Below are 14,405 nucleotides of genomic sequence, written 5' to 3' on the forward strand. Positions count from 1 at the left end.
GACCAGGCTGGTCCACAGAGGTCATCATGTCTTTAGCTGTCCTGAGGTACAGGCTGGTCCACAATGGTGATCTGGTTTTTAGTTGTACTGAAATCCAGGCTTGTTCACAGAGATGATCGTGTTCTTTAGTTCGTATGAAGTCCAGGCTGCTCTACAGATGTGATCAGGTCTTTAGTTGTCCAGAGGTCCAGGCTGTTATACAGAGGCATTTGGGTCATTAGTTGTCCTGATGCCCAGGCGGGGTTCAGGTCTTTAGTTGTCCTGAGTTCAAAGCTGTTCACAGAGGTGATCAGATCTTTATTTGTCCTTAGGTCCAGGCTGGTTCACAGAGATGATCTGGTCATAGGTTGTCTCAAGGCCCTGGCTTTTCCACAGAGGTGATCTTGTTTTTAAGTCTCCAGAGGTCCATGCTGATCTGCAGAGGTGATCATATTTTTTGTTGTCATGAGGTTTAGGGTGGTCCACAGAGGTGATCAGATCTTTAGTTGTCCTTTGATTTAGTCTGGTCCACATAGGTTATAAGGTCTTTAGTTGTCTTGAAGTCCAGGCTGGTCCAAAGGGGTGGTCTGGTCTTTAGTTGTTCCAATGTCCAGGCTGTTCTACAATGGAGATCAGATCTTTAGTTTTTCTGAGGTCCAGCCTGGTCAACAGAGGTGATTGGGTCTTTGAACCTGCCAGGACCTCTGGACAACTAAATATTTGATGAGGTTTTAAATTGTCCTGAGGTACAGGCTGGTCCACCAAGATGATCTAGTTTTTAGTTGTTCAGAGGTCCAAACTGATCTACAGAGGTGATCGAGTCTTTAGCTTTCCAGAGGTCCATGTTCGTTCACAGAACACTATTGCCACTGTGCTTGCTCAGGATGGGAGACCGCAACGAAGCCAAGATTCAACTTGTCTGCTGAATTCCTTAGATAGAGAACTTTACTAATTGGCTTTTATGTATGTGAATGTTCCTGTAAAGTGCCCTGAGGCAACTTTGTTGTGATATGGCGCTACATAAATAAACTGAATTGAATTTAATAGAGGTGATCAGACATAAAGTTGACCTTAAGGGCATGCTGTTCCAGAGAGATAATTACCATACCATACCATACCATACCATACCATACCATACCATACCATACCACTTTATTTATAAAGCTCTTAAAACAGCTACAAAGCCAATCAAAGTGCTGTACAGACAAAACAACAGGTAACACACAAAGCAAAATACAAAATGAGGTAAATCAGAATATAGACATAAAAACGATGCAGATAATGACGACAAACCAGTGTGGAGCATACAGGATCAAAACACAGATCATCTGGTGTTGAAAGCTACTGAATAGTAGTGAGTTTTTAAACGGGACTTGAAAACCGAGAGGGAGGGGGCCTGTCTGACAAACAGAGGTAACTCATTCCAGAGTCTTGGAACGGGTCTAATTGGGTCTTCTGTTGTCCAAAGTTTCAGACTAGTCCACAGAGGTGATCAAGTATTTGTTGTCCATAGGTGCAGGCTGTTCCACAGTGATTCTCAGGTTTTTCTTTGTACATGGGCTCAGGCTGATACACAGATGTGATCGGTAGGGATGCACCGATCCACTTTTGTCACTTCCGATATCAATATCTGAGTTTTAGCATCAGCCGATCCAATACAGAAAAACAGTGTTGAATTAACAAAAATGGCTAAATCATGTCATCTAGACCCATTTCTGAAACAGGTCCTGATGATATGATTTAGCCATTTTTGTTGTTGTCTACCTGGATGATTGAGCTTACAAACCAAGTGCTGACATGAATGTACTGAATTACAAATTTTTTGAAAACTCTGCACCAGAACAGCACACTAAACACACCAAGAGATTCACAAGCTTGGCCAAATGTGTAAAAACAACACAACTTAAATTTGTTCAGTCAGTACAATTATGACGTCACTCAGAACACAAAGCATAGAATTAGAGTGAATAAATCTGCCCAGTCATGGATCGGTCACATTGTCACAGATACCCGATCCAGACATTTTTCTGATATCTGACCCGATACCGATATTGGTATCAGATCGGTGCATCTCTAGTGATCGGGTCTTTAGTCATCCAGAGGTCCTGACTGGTCTAAAGTGGGGATCAAGTTTTTACTTGTCTTGATGTCCAGGCTGGTCCACAAAGGTGATCAGCTATTTAGCTGTCCTGAGGTTCATGCTGGTCCACATAGGTGATCGGGTTTTTAGTTATCCAGAAAAAATGGGTACCAACACACTTCTCCTCCATTCCTCAGACATTTTCTCATCCTCAAAGCTCTTAATCTTCCTGGCTCCTGCTTACATGCCCCCGCTGAGACGCTCCAGACCGGTACAAAAGAAAGTTAAATGTTGGAGCCAGGACAGTGGCCCCATACTGAGAGATTGTTTTGACCGAACAGACTGGCAGGTTTTCAGAGAAGCTGCTGAAAATGGAGGTTCGCTTGATCTTGACCAATACACATCCTCAGTACTGGGTTACATTAGTACATGTACTGACACCGTCTCCACTATCAGAAATGTTAAAAGCTACCCAAACAGAAAACCTTGGCTGAATGCAGAGGTGCGTACCCTGCTGGAAGCCAGGAACACTGCCTTCAGGTCTGGAAACTCAGAGGAGCTGAGTAGGACAAGAAAAGAGCTGGTTGCTGGTATTAAGAGGGCCAAGGCCACATATGTTCAGAGGATCGAGGGTCAATTCATCTCACAAGACCCTCGGAGCATGTGGAGGGGCATTAAGTGCATAACAGATTATAAAGGAAGGAGTGAACAATGCCCCAAAGACCCATCTCTGCCTGATGCCCTCAACAAGTTCTATGCACGCTTTGAAGACCCGAACAGACCACCCAGCACCAGACTCACCTCGCCACCGGATGAAGAGCATCTCAGCGTGACCTCAGCAGAAGTAAGGAGTACCTTCAGGAGGATTAATCCGCACAAAGCAACTGGCCCAGACAACATCCCCGGAAAAGTGTTGAAGGAATGTGCTGATCAGCTCTGTGAGGTGCTGGCAGACATCTTTAACACCTCACTTACCCTGGAGACAGTTCCCACCTGCCTGAAGACTGCCACCATCATCCCAGTCCCAAAAAGCTCTACAGTGACTGGTCTGAATGACTATCGGCCAGTGGCCCTCACCCCGATAGTCACTAAATGCTTCGAAAAACTGGTCATGACTCACATCAAAACAAACATCAACGAGGACCCTCATCAGTACGCATACCGTGAGAACCGATCAACAGAGGATGCCATCTCCTCTGTGGTCCACACTGCACTCAACCACCTGGAGCAGAAAGACTCTTACGTCTGTATGCTCTTTGTGGACTTCACATCCGCCTTCAACACCATGATCCCCCAAACCCTGATGGACAAACTATCCACACTAGGACTAAGCCCCTCCATCTGCAACTGGGTACTAGACTTTTTAACAAACAGACCACAGTTAGTGAGGATCCACAACCTCTCCTCCTCCACCATAACCCTCAGCACTGGCTCTCCTCAGGGATGTGTGTTGAGCCCCCTTCTGTTTACTCTGCTCACATATGATTGTGCAGCTACCCATCCAGGCTGTCACATTGTAACGTTTGCAGATGATACAGCGGTGGTGGGATGCATCACAAACAATGATGAGTCCAGCTACAGGCAAGAGGTGGAACACCTGGAGAGCTGGTGCAGAGAGAATAACCTTCACATCAATGTGAAGAAGACAAAGGAGATGATTGTGGACTTCAGAAGGAACAAAAACACCTACACCCCCCTGAACATAAGAGGATCTGCGGTGGAAGTGGTCTCCAGCTACAAGTACTTGGGTGTACACATGAATGACAACCTCAGCTGGAGCAACAACACCACCAGCCTGATCAAGAAAGCTCATCAGAGACTCTACTTCCTCAGACGGCTGAGGCGAGCTGGTCTGGGAAGCTCAGTCCTCACCTCCTTCTACAGGTGTGCAGTGGAGAGCATCCTGTGCTCGAGCATCAATGTGTGGCATGGAGGCTGCACAGCTGCAGAAAGAAAAGCTTTGCAGAGAGTGGTGAAGGCTGCACAGAAATCTGTCGGAATCAGTCTCCCCACCATCACAGACATCTACACCTCCAGATGCAGGAAGAGGGCCACCTGCATCATGAAGGACCCCACCCACCCAGCACACACACTTTTTACCCCACTCCCCTCAGGAAGGAGGTTAAGGAGCATTAAGTGTAGAACCACTAGACTGAGGAACAGCTTCTACCCTGAGGCTGTTAGACTCATGAATATCTAACTAGAATAATCACTGTGAAAAACCATATCATGTTGCTGCTGATCTGTTTCAATGTTGATGTGTTAATGCATGCACATCTGCTCACAGACTCATGTTCATGTTTGTGCTGATGTTCAATGTTTTATGTTATGAGTGCTTAGTGTATATTTAGTTGATGTTTTTCTTAGTTCATATCTTAGATGTTATTACTGTTTTTATTAGACATTTTATTGTTGGATGTAACTGGGACCCCGTGTACATAATTTCGCTCCACCACATGTACCACATGAGGTGCGAATGACAATAAAGAAACTCTGACTCTGACTGACTCTGAGTATTTGAGTCAAAAACCTCACTGCCATTTCTCCAAGACATTTCCAAACCTTCACTGGTATGTCATCAGGTCCTACTGCCTTCCCTTTCTTCATTCTTTTCAGAGCTTTGCAAACGTCACCCTCACTAATCTTTCCCACTTTCTGGTCCACAGTTTCTATGACCTCTACTCTTCTTTTTCTTTCATTCTCTTCATTCATTAGCTCTGCAAAGTACTCCTCATTCTTCTCTTCATGCTCTCTTCACTTGTTAGAACATACCATTTCTATCTTTAACAAGCCTAACATGCTTGCTATGCTTTCCAGCCTGATCCCTCTGTCTTGCCAATCAGTACAGGTCCTTCTCGCCTTCTTTAATGTCCAGCCTCCCATACAACTTATCATTCACCCTCTGCTTTGCCTTTGTTGCTTCCCTGTTTGCTTTACATTGCATCTCCTTATATTCTTGTCTCCTCTCTTCAGTCCTTTCACTGTCATTTTTTTCTTCTAACCTCTTTCTTAGAATAGTTTCCTGAACTTCACTATTCCATCACCAGGTTTCCTTTTTTTTCTCTGTCCATATGACACATCAAGTACCTTCCTACTTGTCTCTGCTGTAGAAGCCTAGTCATTTGAAATCTCTTTTTTTACCACCTGAAAACTAACTGCTCCCCTCTGAGCTCCTATCCCTCCTCTTCCTTCCTCAGCTTCCACCATTTCATCTTCTTTTCTTATTTTACTCTTTTTCTCTTCTTCACAACAACAGTCGTTCTACACACAACTATCCAATGCTGTCTGGACACACACTCTCCCCTGCCACAAACTTACAGTCTCCAATCTCCCTCAGGTTTCCTCTTCTACACAGAATGTAGTTGACCTGCGTACTCCTTCCTCCACTCTTATAGGTCACTCTATGTTCCTCCAAATTTTGGAGGTGCATATGATACAAATCGTAAACATGAGTAAAACATTCCTCAATCAATCAATCAATTAGGTCTTTAAAGTTATTCTTCACTTTTAAATCAAGTTTTAGGGTAATAAAGTTGATTTTCCAGTCTAAACTACAATAGCTCAGGTCAAAATTTAAATGTTCCAAGATCAGATTTCTAAATGAAAATTCCTGGGTCAAATTTTTATCCCATCTTTGTACAAAAGTTAATATGTTATGCCACAGCCAGTTAAAATCGTCTTCACAGAATGTATTTTTGATTTCACCTTATTGATAAATCCTTGGCATCAAAACGGAGCCCTCTTTTGTTTGTAAATGTAGTGTTTTAAGTTTCTTAAGTGTTATAATCACACTAATAAAAATCCACATTTTTTCAAAAAACACCTACAAGTCTGAAGCACATGAAATCATAGCAACTCACTTGAATTATTTGCAGTCAGCAATAACAATGCTGTGCCATAAATTTACAAAATTTTATAAATTTAATAAATGTTATTTTGTTATATTCTTTTTACATGTATTATGTCAAGCTGAACAACCATTGTAAATTGTATAGATGCCTGGAGGGATGAGCAGTTATTTAACCACTCCTTCAATAAATTCACTTCAACTCAAGCTTCTTTCCAGTAATTATTTGTTTTATTAATGCTTCAGGAGCTAATTTGTTATAAACATTGCTTTTTTGTCTCAACACTTAATGTCTGTCTGTGAGCACAAGGAACTCTCAACATACTGTTAGTTTGGTTACACAAAGCAGTGAATTTATGAAAAATCACATCATGTTGCTGCTGATCTGTTTCATGTTGCTGCTGATCTGTTTCATGTTGCTGTGTTCATTCGTGCTCCTCTGCTCACACAGACTCATGTTCGTGCTGCTGTTCGGCGTATTGTTTTTGTACTACTACTGCTTAGCATATTTTTAGTTCATGTTTTTCTTAGTTCATATCTTAGATCTTATTATTGTTTTTTATTTACATTTTATTGTTGGATCTAACTGGAACCTTGTGTACACACTTTTGTTCCACCATACCACATGTGGTGCGAATGGAAAATAAAGAAACTCTGACTCTGAATTAAAAAAATAAAAATTAACAATAATTTGATCATCCATCCATCCATCCATCCATTTTCTTTACCCGCTTATTCCATTTTGGGTCACGGGGGTCGCTGGTGCCCATGTCCAGCAATCACTGTGCGAGGGGCGGGGTACACCCTGGACGGGTCGCAAGTCCATCACAGGGCATAATTTGATCATCTACTGTTAAAAAAAAAAAAAAAAATCAAAGGAACCCTTTCTGTGTCATCTGTTGCAAATGTAGAAACTGTTGCAAATAGATACATTATGTTGAGGCAAAGTTCCTAAATTGTCCTGTGCTTACAGTGATGAACTAAGGAAGGAGGTCCGGCAGCTGAAGAAGGAACTTCAGGCCATAAAGCAAAGGAAAGAAGAAAGTTCCAAGCCTGCTGCAGAGGAAGTTAAGGAGGGTATGTGCGCAGCATTTATTACTGCCCACCGCTAAAGGCAAAGGGATGATCACATTAATGCCTGGTACTAATAAATGGATGTATGTCTAAAACTCATCAACTAATTTAAGATTGCTTCTACAGCTTTTTAACCTTTGCCAACATAGAAATGACTGTCAATTAAAACTAAATTTAACTTACATTAATTCATAAACGATTACTAGTGTTGGCCAATAAACCATAAATATATTAGCCCTTCAATACAACTAAACATGCATGTTATCGATGATTTTTTAAAAGTTATAAGAAGCAGTTTTTCACCACTCCAACTGTTCTTCACAGTGTACCTATGGAATAGGCCCTTGCTACTTTCTGCACATTGGGACAGACAACCCTCTGATTTAGTCAATTAGTTGCAGAAGTTTATTCCCCCCTTGCAAGGGTCTACATTTTTGTGTTACAAATCTTTTAAATTACATGGTTAAAATTATTGACTGTACTTCAGGACTTTAGTGAATTTGTTAGTTCACATTTTTGACCAGTTTCAGTGCTGTAAACATCTGACCCCAACTCTCCATGGACTCTACCGCACTGCAGGCTGTCACACTGCTGTCAATCTTCAGATGGTTTTGCTGATTCTCAAACATAGTTTTGAAATGACTAAAACTACATAGGGACAGAGGTCTCCCTCAAGTTGTGTGCATGCATGCGTGTGTGCGTGCATGCATTTATGTTGTTTTGCAACCAAACACAGCTTGCTTCTTCTGGGATGAGCCAAACTGTGGGATTACTACACCAAAATTTATAGGAGACCATGATGGATTTTGTTGCTCAAACATTGTTTTTGTCTCACAAACAATGATTTAATGTTTTGAAGCACTGAAGAGAGCCCTTCTTCACTAGTTATTTGATTTATTCAAGATATTTAGTTTTTTTTTGTGTGTGTGTGTTGGGGGGGGGGTGGGGGTGACTGTCTGCCACGAAAAGACAAACAATAAATAAATGCTTTTGCATTTGTTTGTAGCATTAACAAAAATATTAATCACATGTTGAGTTTTAATGAAACTCTCACAGAGTAATCACTTGTTTGTTTTTTGTTGTTTGGTTTACTATTTTTCAAACATGTTAACTTCATACAATCATTTTAAGCAAAGAAGGAACACAAAAGTAAAATAAAACCCTACATTAAATCAAAAAGTGCACAAGCTTCACTCCACTTTTTGTGTAACACGTCCAAAAGCAGTGGGAAGAAGTTAATACTTGTCAGTGTTTAACCCAACTCCTTCACCATTAGTTATCATGTATTACTTATCTAATTCCTTATTGGTACAACCATCTGTGACAATAAAATACATATTTATAATAGTCAGGTAGCTACTGTTTCTAAAGCCAGGCTATCATCATGTTTTTTACATCCATCCATTATCTTTTACCCGCTTCTTCCATTTTGGGTCACGGGAGTTTCCGGTGCCCATGTCCAGCAATCACTGTGCGAGGGACGGGGTAAACCCTGGACGGGTCGCAAGTCCATCACAGGGACACCTAGAGACAAATGAGACAAACAACCATTCACTCTCTCACACACCTAGGGACAATTTAGAGTTACCAATCAGCCTAACATGCATGTTTTTGGTCTGTGGGAGGAAACCGCAGCACCCGGAGAAAACCCACGCATGCACGGAGAGAACATGCAAACTCCACCCAGAAAGGCCCCTGGACTGGGGTTTGAACCAGGGACCTGCTCGCTGAGAGGCAGCAGCTCTACCAGTTGCGCCACCGTGCTGCCATGTTTTTTACATATTCAATTCAATTCAAAAATACTTTATTAATCCCAAAGGGAAATTAAATGTTCTTGTGACTCATTATCCTCATTTCATTAAAAGATTTTATAGATACTGATGGCTGTAGGCAGGAAGTATCTCTTGTAAAGGTCCGTCCCACATCGGATCTGAAGAAACTGGCTACAGATGCTGTCCGATCCCTCCACCCGAACTCGGCTGGCCTCTCTGTTCCCCCTAAATGAAGGACCGCCCAAATGCTGGGCAGAACTCCTCCCAGAGTGATGGCCACTCCTCCCAGCAGCCTGCTGAGCTCCTCGTTGCTGCGGACAGCCGGCTCCACTTTTTGGGGGTTGATCCCGGTCCTTCTGCTGTCATGAGCCGTGTTTCCTGCTAGTTCCAGTGTCTCAATGGTCAGGCACTCAAGCACAGCTGGCAGGTAGATGGGAATGCATCCACAGGGCATCCGTTTCAACTCATTTGAGATTTGTGGTTGTAGTTGAGGTTTTATATGATCTTTGAGATATTAATCAGCCGCTCCCGGTTATTAAAAAAAAAAAAAAAAAAGCCCCACCTTGTTGCTATGGTTACGCATTATAACAAATGTCCAAAAGTAAAAAAGTTTAATTAAAAATTCTTTCAGCTGCACGGCATCAGATACCAAAGGAAATAATCATCCGAAAAAAGTGATTTCCTTCCAGAAAAAAAGGAATTAATGTTTACAAAAGCAATATCGCAGAATGAATGTAACAGAGCTACTCCCTCATGTAGCCACCCCAAGCGACGCAATTCTAGAATATCTTTGTTTCTTGAAAATAATTTCTTTGTACTTTCTTTTAAACATGTTTATGCTTGGACATTACTTCAACTCCATACACAGAATCACAAAAGCTCTTCCTCAAAGTGCACACATTCACAACTTTCAGTGTCCAAAAATCGCTTAAATTGTAACTTCCTTCCTGCCAAAGAAACATACTTTGAATTTGTTCCAGGTAATTGATCACGCTTGGCTCTGAACAGAATTTGTAGCATTTAGAGACTTACCAAGGTGACACAGTAGCTCTGCTGGTAAAGCTGTTGCCTCTCAGTGAGAAGGTTGCTGAATCAAATCCCGGCCGGGGTCCGTTCTGGATGGAGTTTGCATGTTCTCTCCATGCATACATGGGTTTTCTACGGGTATTCCAGTTTCCCCAAAAACATGCATGTTAGGCTTATTGGTAACTCTAAACTGTCCTTAGAGGACAATTTCCTATACAGTATGATAAACACACATCTTTCTCTCCAACTGTTATCTATCAGTTACTTCTTTCTTTGTGTTTGATGGCCTTACTGAATTCTTGTCTCTCTCTTGTCACACCTGGACACAAGGCAACAAATAAAACTTGTAACATATCAACCAAATGCTGCTGTGATTGTCAAACCACATCTTCATGAGGTTCTTCCCTTTAATAATATCCCAACTTTGGATCTGCTTAACCTGTCTATATTTAATAGTAATGCATCACAGGGTTTTAGGGTTGTTGTAATTCAAGCGTTCCTTACGACAGCTGATCTTGATTCAAGGGTTCTGGCCAACTGACATGACACCATCTGTCAATCAGTCCAGTAGGCTTGTCAGCAACTGACCAGTCAGCGATCACAATTTGTCCTGAAGTGAAACACCCCTTACCTGCTGGAGCTGCACCCCCTTTTCCTCCGACAACATTGTCGGGGTTTTGCATTACAAACATTTTGTGGTCATAGTGTTATGACTTGAGGAACCCAGAGTGGTATGAGACCTGGAACGAGACAGTCACAGGCAAGTACAAAAGTGACTGTTTATTATTTACAGTGAAATATGAACAGTAGCTTCTATGCAGCTCCTGGAAGAGGAGGGAGATGGACAGAGGAGGTTGGCAAGTGATCTGGCAATATTAATGTGATAATGTTCATTTTCTTACAGATTTGAAGATCTCCTTTGGGTCCACTCCAAATCCTTAGAAGAGCTCCAGAGGGGGACAAGGCCAAGGATCCAACTGGGCGAGGAAGGCTGGCAACTGGTGGTAGCAAGGCACGAGGGGAACCAAGGCAAGGCACGAGGAGAACCAGGACGAGGCGCTGGGAGAACCAGAATGAGGCACGAGGAGAACCAGGACGAGGCATGAGGAAAATCAGGACAGGACCAGGAGAACCAGGACCGAGGAGGCTGGAACACTGGAGACAAAAAGAGACTGGTAAGTAGGATTACTTAGTAACAATTTACAGGCCGGAGACAACACTACCATTAGATGGTCAGTGCTCCAGCGAAGAGTAACTCTGGACTGCAGCCTTGTGTAGTGGATGATCATCATCAGGTTGATGGCTGACAGCTGGTGGTAATTAGCGGCCATCTTGGACAAGGAGCTGCAGGCAGTGATACTCTTACAGCAACTCCCCCTCAAGAATCGCCCCCCAGGCGACCTGAGGCGCTTCTCTAGGTGGTTCCTAAAAAAGGAGGTGATAAGGCTGGGGTCCAAAATGAAAGATCTGGGGATCCAAGGCTTCTCCTTAGGACCGTACCCCTCCCAATTGATGAGGTACTGGAAACCTCTACCCCTGTGTCGCACATCAAGAATGGTTCTCACCGTGAACACAGGGCGATCGTCGATTAGACGGGGTGGTGGAGGGAGGTCAGAGGGAGGACACACGGGGCTCTCGGCAAAAGGTTTGCTCTGAGAAACATAAAACGTGGGGTGAATTTTCAAAGAGTTAGGGAGATGGAGTCTTACTGCGGTGAGGCTAATGATCTTGGAGATGGAGATGGGGCTGATGAATCGAGGTGCCATCTTACGGGGGACAATTTTCAGAGTGATGTCTCGGGTGGACAACCATACTCTTTGTCCCACTTGGTATGTGGGTGCTGTAGAGCGGTGGCAGTCGGCGAGCCTCTTGGTCTGGGCCGTAATACGAAGTAGAGCTGCCCTGGTTTGACGCCAGATCCGTCTACAGTGTCTGAAATGATGCTGGACTGATGGGACCATGCAGTCTGTCTCCAGGCTGGGGAAAAGGGGGGGCATGTAACCTAGGGAGGCTTCAAACAGGGACATATCTGTGGGCATTATGTGCGTATTCCACCCACACCTGGTGTTGGCTCCAGGCTGAGGGGTTCTTTTCGGCAATGCAGCGGAGGGTGATTTCCAGCTCCTGGTTGCAGCATTCAGCCTGGCCATTGGACTGGGGGTTGTAGCCCGAGGTGAGACTGGTGGAAGCCCCTAGGGATTTACAAAAACAGCGCCATACCTGCGAGACAAACTGAGGACCACGGTCAGAAAACACATCGGTGGGAATGCCATATATATATATATATATATATATATATATATATATATATATATATATATGCACGAGGGGAACCAAGGCAAGACACGAGGAGAACCAGGACGAGGCGCTGGAAGAACCAGGACGAGGCATGAGGAGAATCAGGACAGGACCATGGGAACCAGGACTGAGGAGGCAGGAACACTGGAGACAAGAAGAGACTGATAAGTAGAATTACTTAGTAACAATTTACAGGCTGGAGACAACACTACCATTAGATGGTCAATGCTCCAGCGAAGAGTAACACTGGACTGCAGCCTTATGTAGTGGATGATCCTCATCAGGTTGATGGTAATTAGCGGCCATCTTGGACGAGGAGCTGCAGGCAGTGATACTCTTACACATAGGGATTTGGTGAAAAATCATCAGAAAACATTGTTTAACGATGTCAGTGGAGATCATGTAATTCAGACGGTTTTACCCTGAGTGTTTAGAGGATGAATTCAATTTATTCCCTTTCCAAAACCTAAACGTTGTCTGGAAGAATGTAAGAGATGGATAAAGGCTGACGGCTGACCTCATAAGCAGCTGAATACAACAGTGATAAATGGAACTACTACATGCTATCTGTACGAAGGTCCATCCATCCATTATCTTCCGCTTGTTCCGAAGTCGGGTCACGGGGGCAGCAGCTTCAGCAGGGAGGCCCAGACATCTCTTTCCACAGCCATCTCTTCCAGCTGGTCAGGGAGGACTCCAAGGCGTTCCCAGGCCAACCGAGAGGCATGGTCTCTCCATCGTGTCCTGGGTCTTCCCCTGGGTCTCCTCCCAGTTGGACATGCCTGAAGCACCTCTTTAGGAAGGCGCCATGGGGGCATCTTTACCAGATGCCCGACCCACCTCAACTGGCTCCTCTCGATGTGGCGGAGCAGTGGTTCTACTCCGAGTCTCTCCTGGATAACTGAACTTCTCACCGTATCTCAAAAAAGGAGTTGTTGAGGTTTTTGGGGATGGTGGGTTACTACAAGAACTTTTGTGAAAATTGTTCTACTGTGGTGGCTCCATTGACATACCTCTTAAAGGTTCAAGTCCAGTTAAGGTGGTCCTCAGCTTTTCAGAAGGCATTTGAAAATGTCAAACTCCTGTTGAGCACTGCAACAATTTCGTCTGCGCCAATGCTGGATCGGCCATTCCAGGTACAAGTTGACGCAAGTCAAGTGGGTGCTGTAGCCGTTTTGTTGCAGACAGCTGAGGAAGTTGTTAACCATCCTGTTAGTTTCTTTTCGAAGAAGTTTAATCAACATCAACTTAATTATTCAACCATTGAAAAAGAGGCCTTGGCTCTTATTTGGGCACTGTAACATTTTAATGTGTATGTGGGAAGGGGTGTTTTTCCTGTTGTGGCATATTCAGATCACAGCTCCTTAACCTTTTTGCACTCTTTGCAGAGTCCAAATCACCGGTTGATGCAGTCGGCCTTATTTCTGCAACCTTACAGTCTAGTGATCCTGCACATTCAAGGCACTGAAAATGTGCTGGCTGATGCAGTGTCTCGTGCCACTAATGGACCAGAGTGACCGGCTTAATAGGTACAGAGGTCCCAGTTTGAGTCCTCTGTTTAAAGGGGGAGGTGTTATGGCCCCATTGGTCTCTGTCCTTTTTTATTGCAGGGTTTTGGAGACAGGCCTTTTGCAGGTGGTGCTAGTTGGCCTGATTGCTGCTACTGATTTAAAGCTGCTATGTGTGCAGCAGAAGTGTGCTCTCCCTCTCCCTCCTGAGATCTCCACTTGGTTTGGTTTGTATCTTATGGTTGGCTTGGTTTGTTAGGTTTGTTTGGCTTTTACATATTGTAGGTTATTCATGGGTTTTGATTAATCTGATTTTTGTTTTCTCATTTCAGGTATTCCTTTTCAGGGTTTATTTCTTTAGTATAATTTAATAAATTATTATTTTTACTTCAAGAAAGAAATCCTTGTGTGGTCTCCTTTAATGTTACCCCACCAAACAAACCTGGTGGACGTAACATGGGAGTTCTAAGAGTATGTTGTATTCTATGAATAGAACTGGAATGGATTAACTGCCATTCTCTAAGTGGCTTTAAGAATCTGTTGGACTCCTGGCAGGGTCCAATGCTGACATGTTCCTGTTTTTAGTTTTATACATTTGTCTTGGAATCTAGCTGTTTTTTTGGTTTTGTTACCTTTTTCCTTTTAGCCATCCTATTTGTTAAAAAAAAAAAAAAAAAACTGTAGTATGAGTTTTTATAATTGCTTATTGTTGTTGCTGTTGTCCATTGTTGTCATCTTTCTTTGTTGAAATCAGGTCTCTCTTGTAAATGAGTCCTCGAGGCTCAATGGGATTTACCTGTATAAATAAAGGTTGATTGATT

General features: G+C 43.2%; 1 protein-coding gene across 1 annotated transcript in view; it reads left to right on the plus strand.

Annotated features, from left to right (window-relative positions):
- The window catches only part of cwc27 (CWC27 spliceosome associated cyclophilin), a 26,310-nt gene extending 19,292 nt beyond the window's left edge, over window positions 1-7,018 (plus strand). The window contains exon 11 of the mRNA XM_037692552.1: window positions 6,880-7,018. Within this exon, the coding sequence (XP_037548480.1) occupies window positions 6,880-7,018 (139 nt within the window). The remainder of the gene's footprint in view (window positions 1-6,879) is intronic.
- The last annotated feature ends 7,387 nt before the right edge of the window (window positions 7,019-14,405 follow it).

Source organism: Nematolebias whitei, chromosome 18, assembly GCF_014905685.2.
Source record: "Nematolebias whitei isolate Nwh7 chromosome 18, NemWhi1, whole genome shotgun sequence".
Taxonomy (NCBI): Eukaryota; Metazoa; Chordata; class Actinopteri; order Cyprinodontiformes; family Rivulidae; genus Nematolebias; species Nematolebias whitei.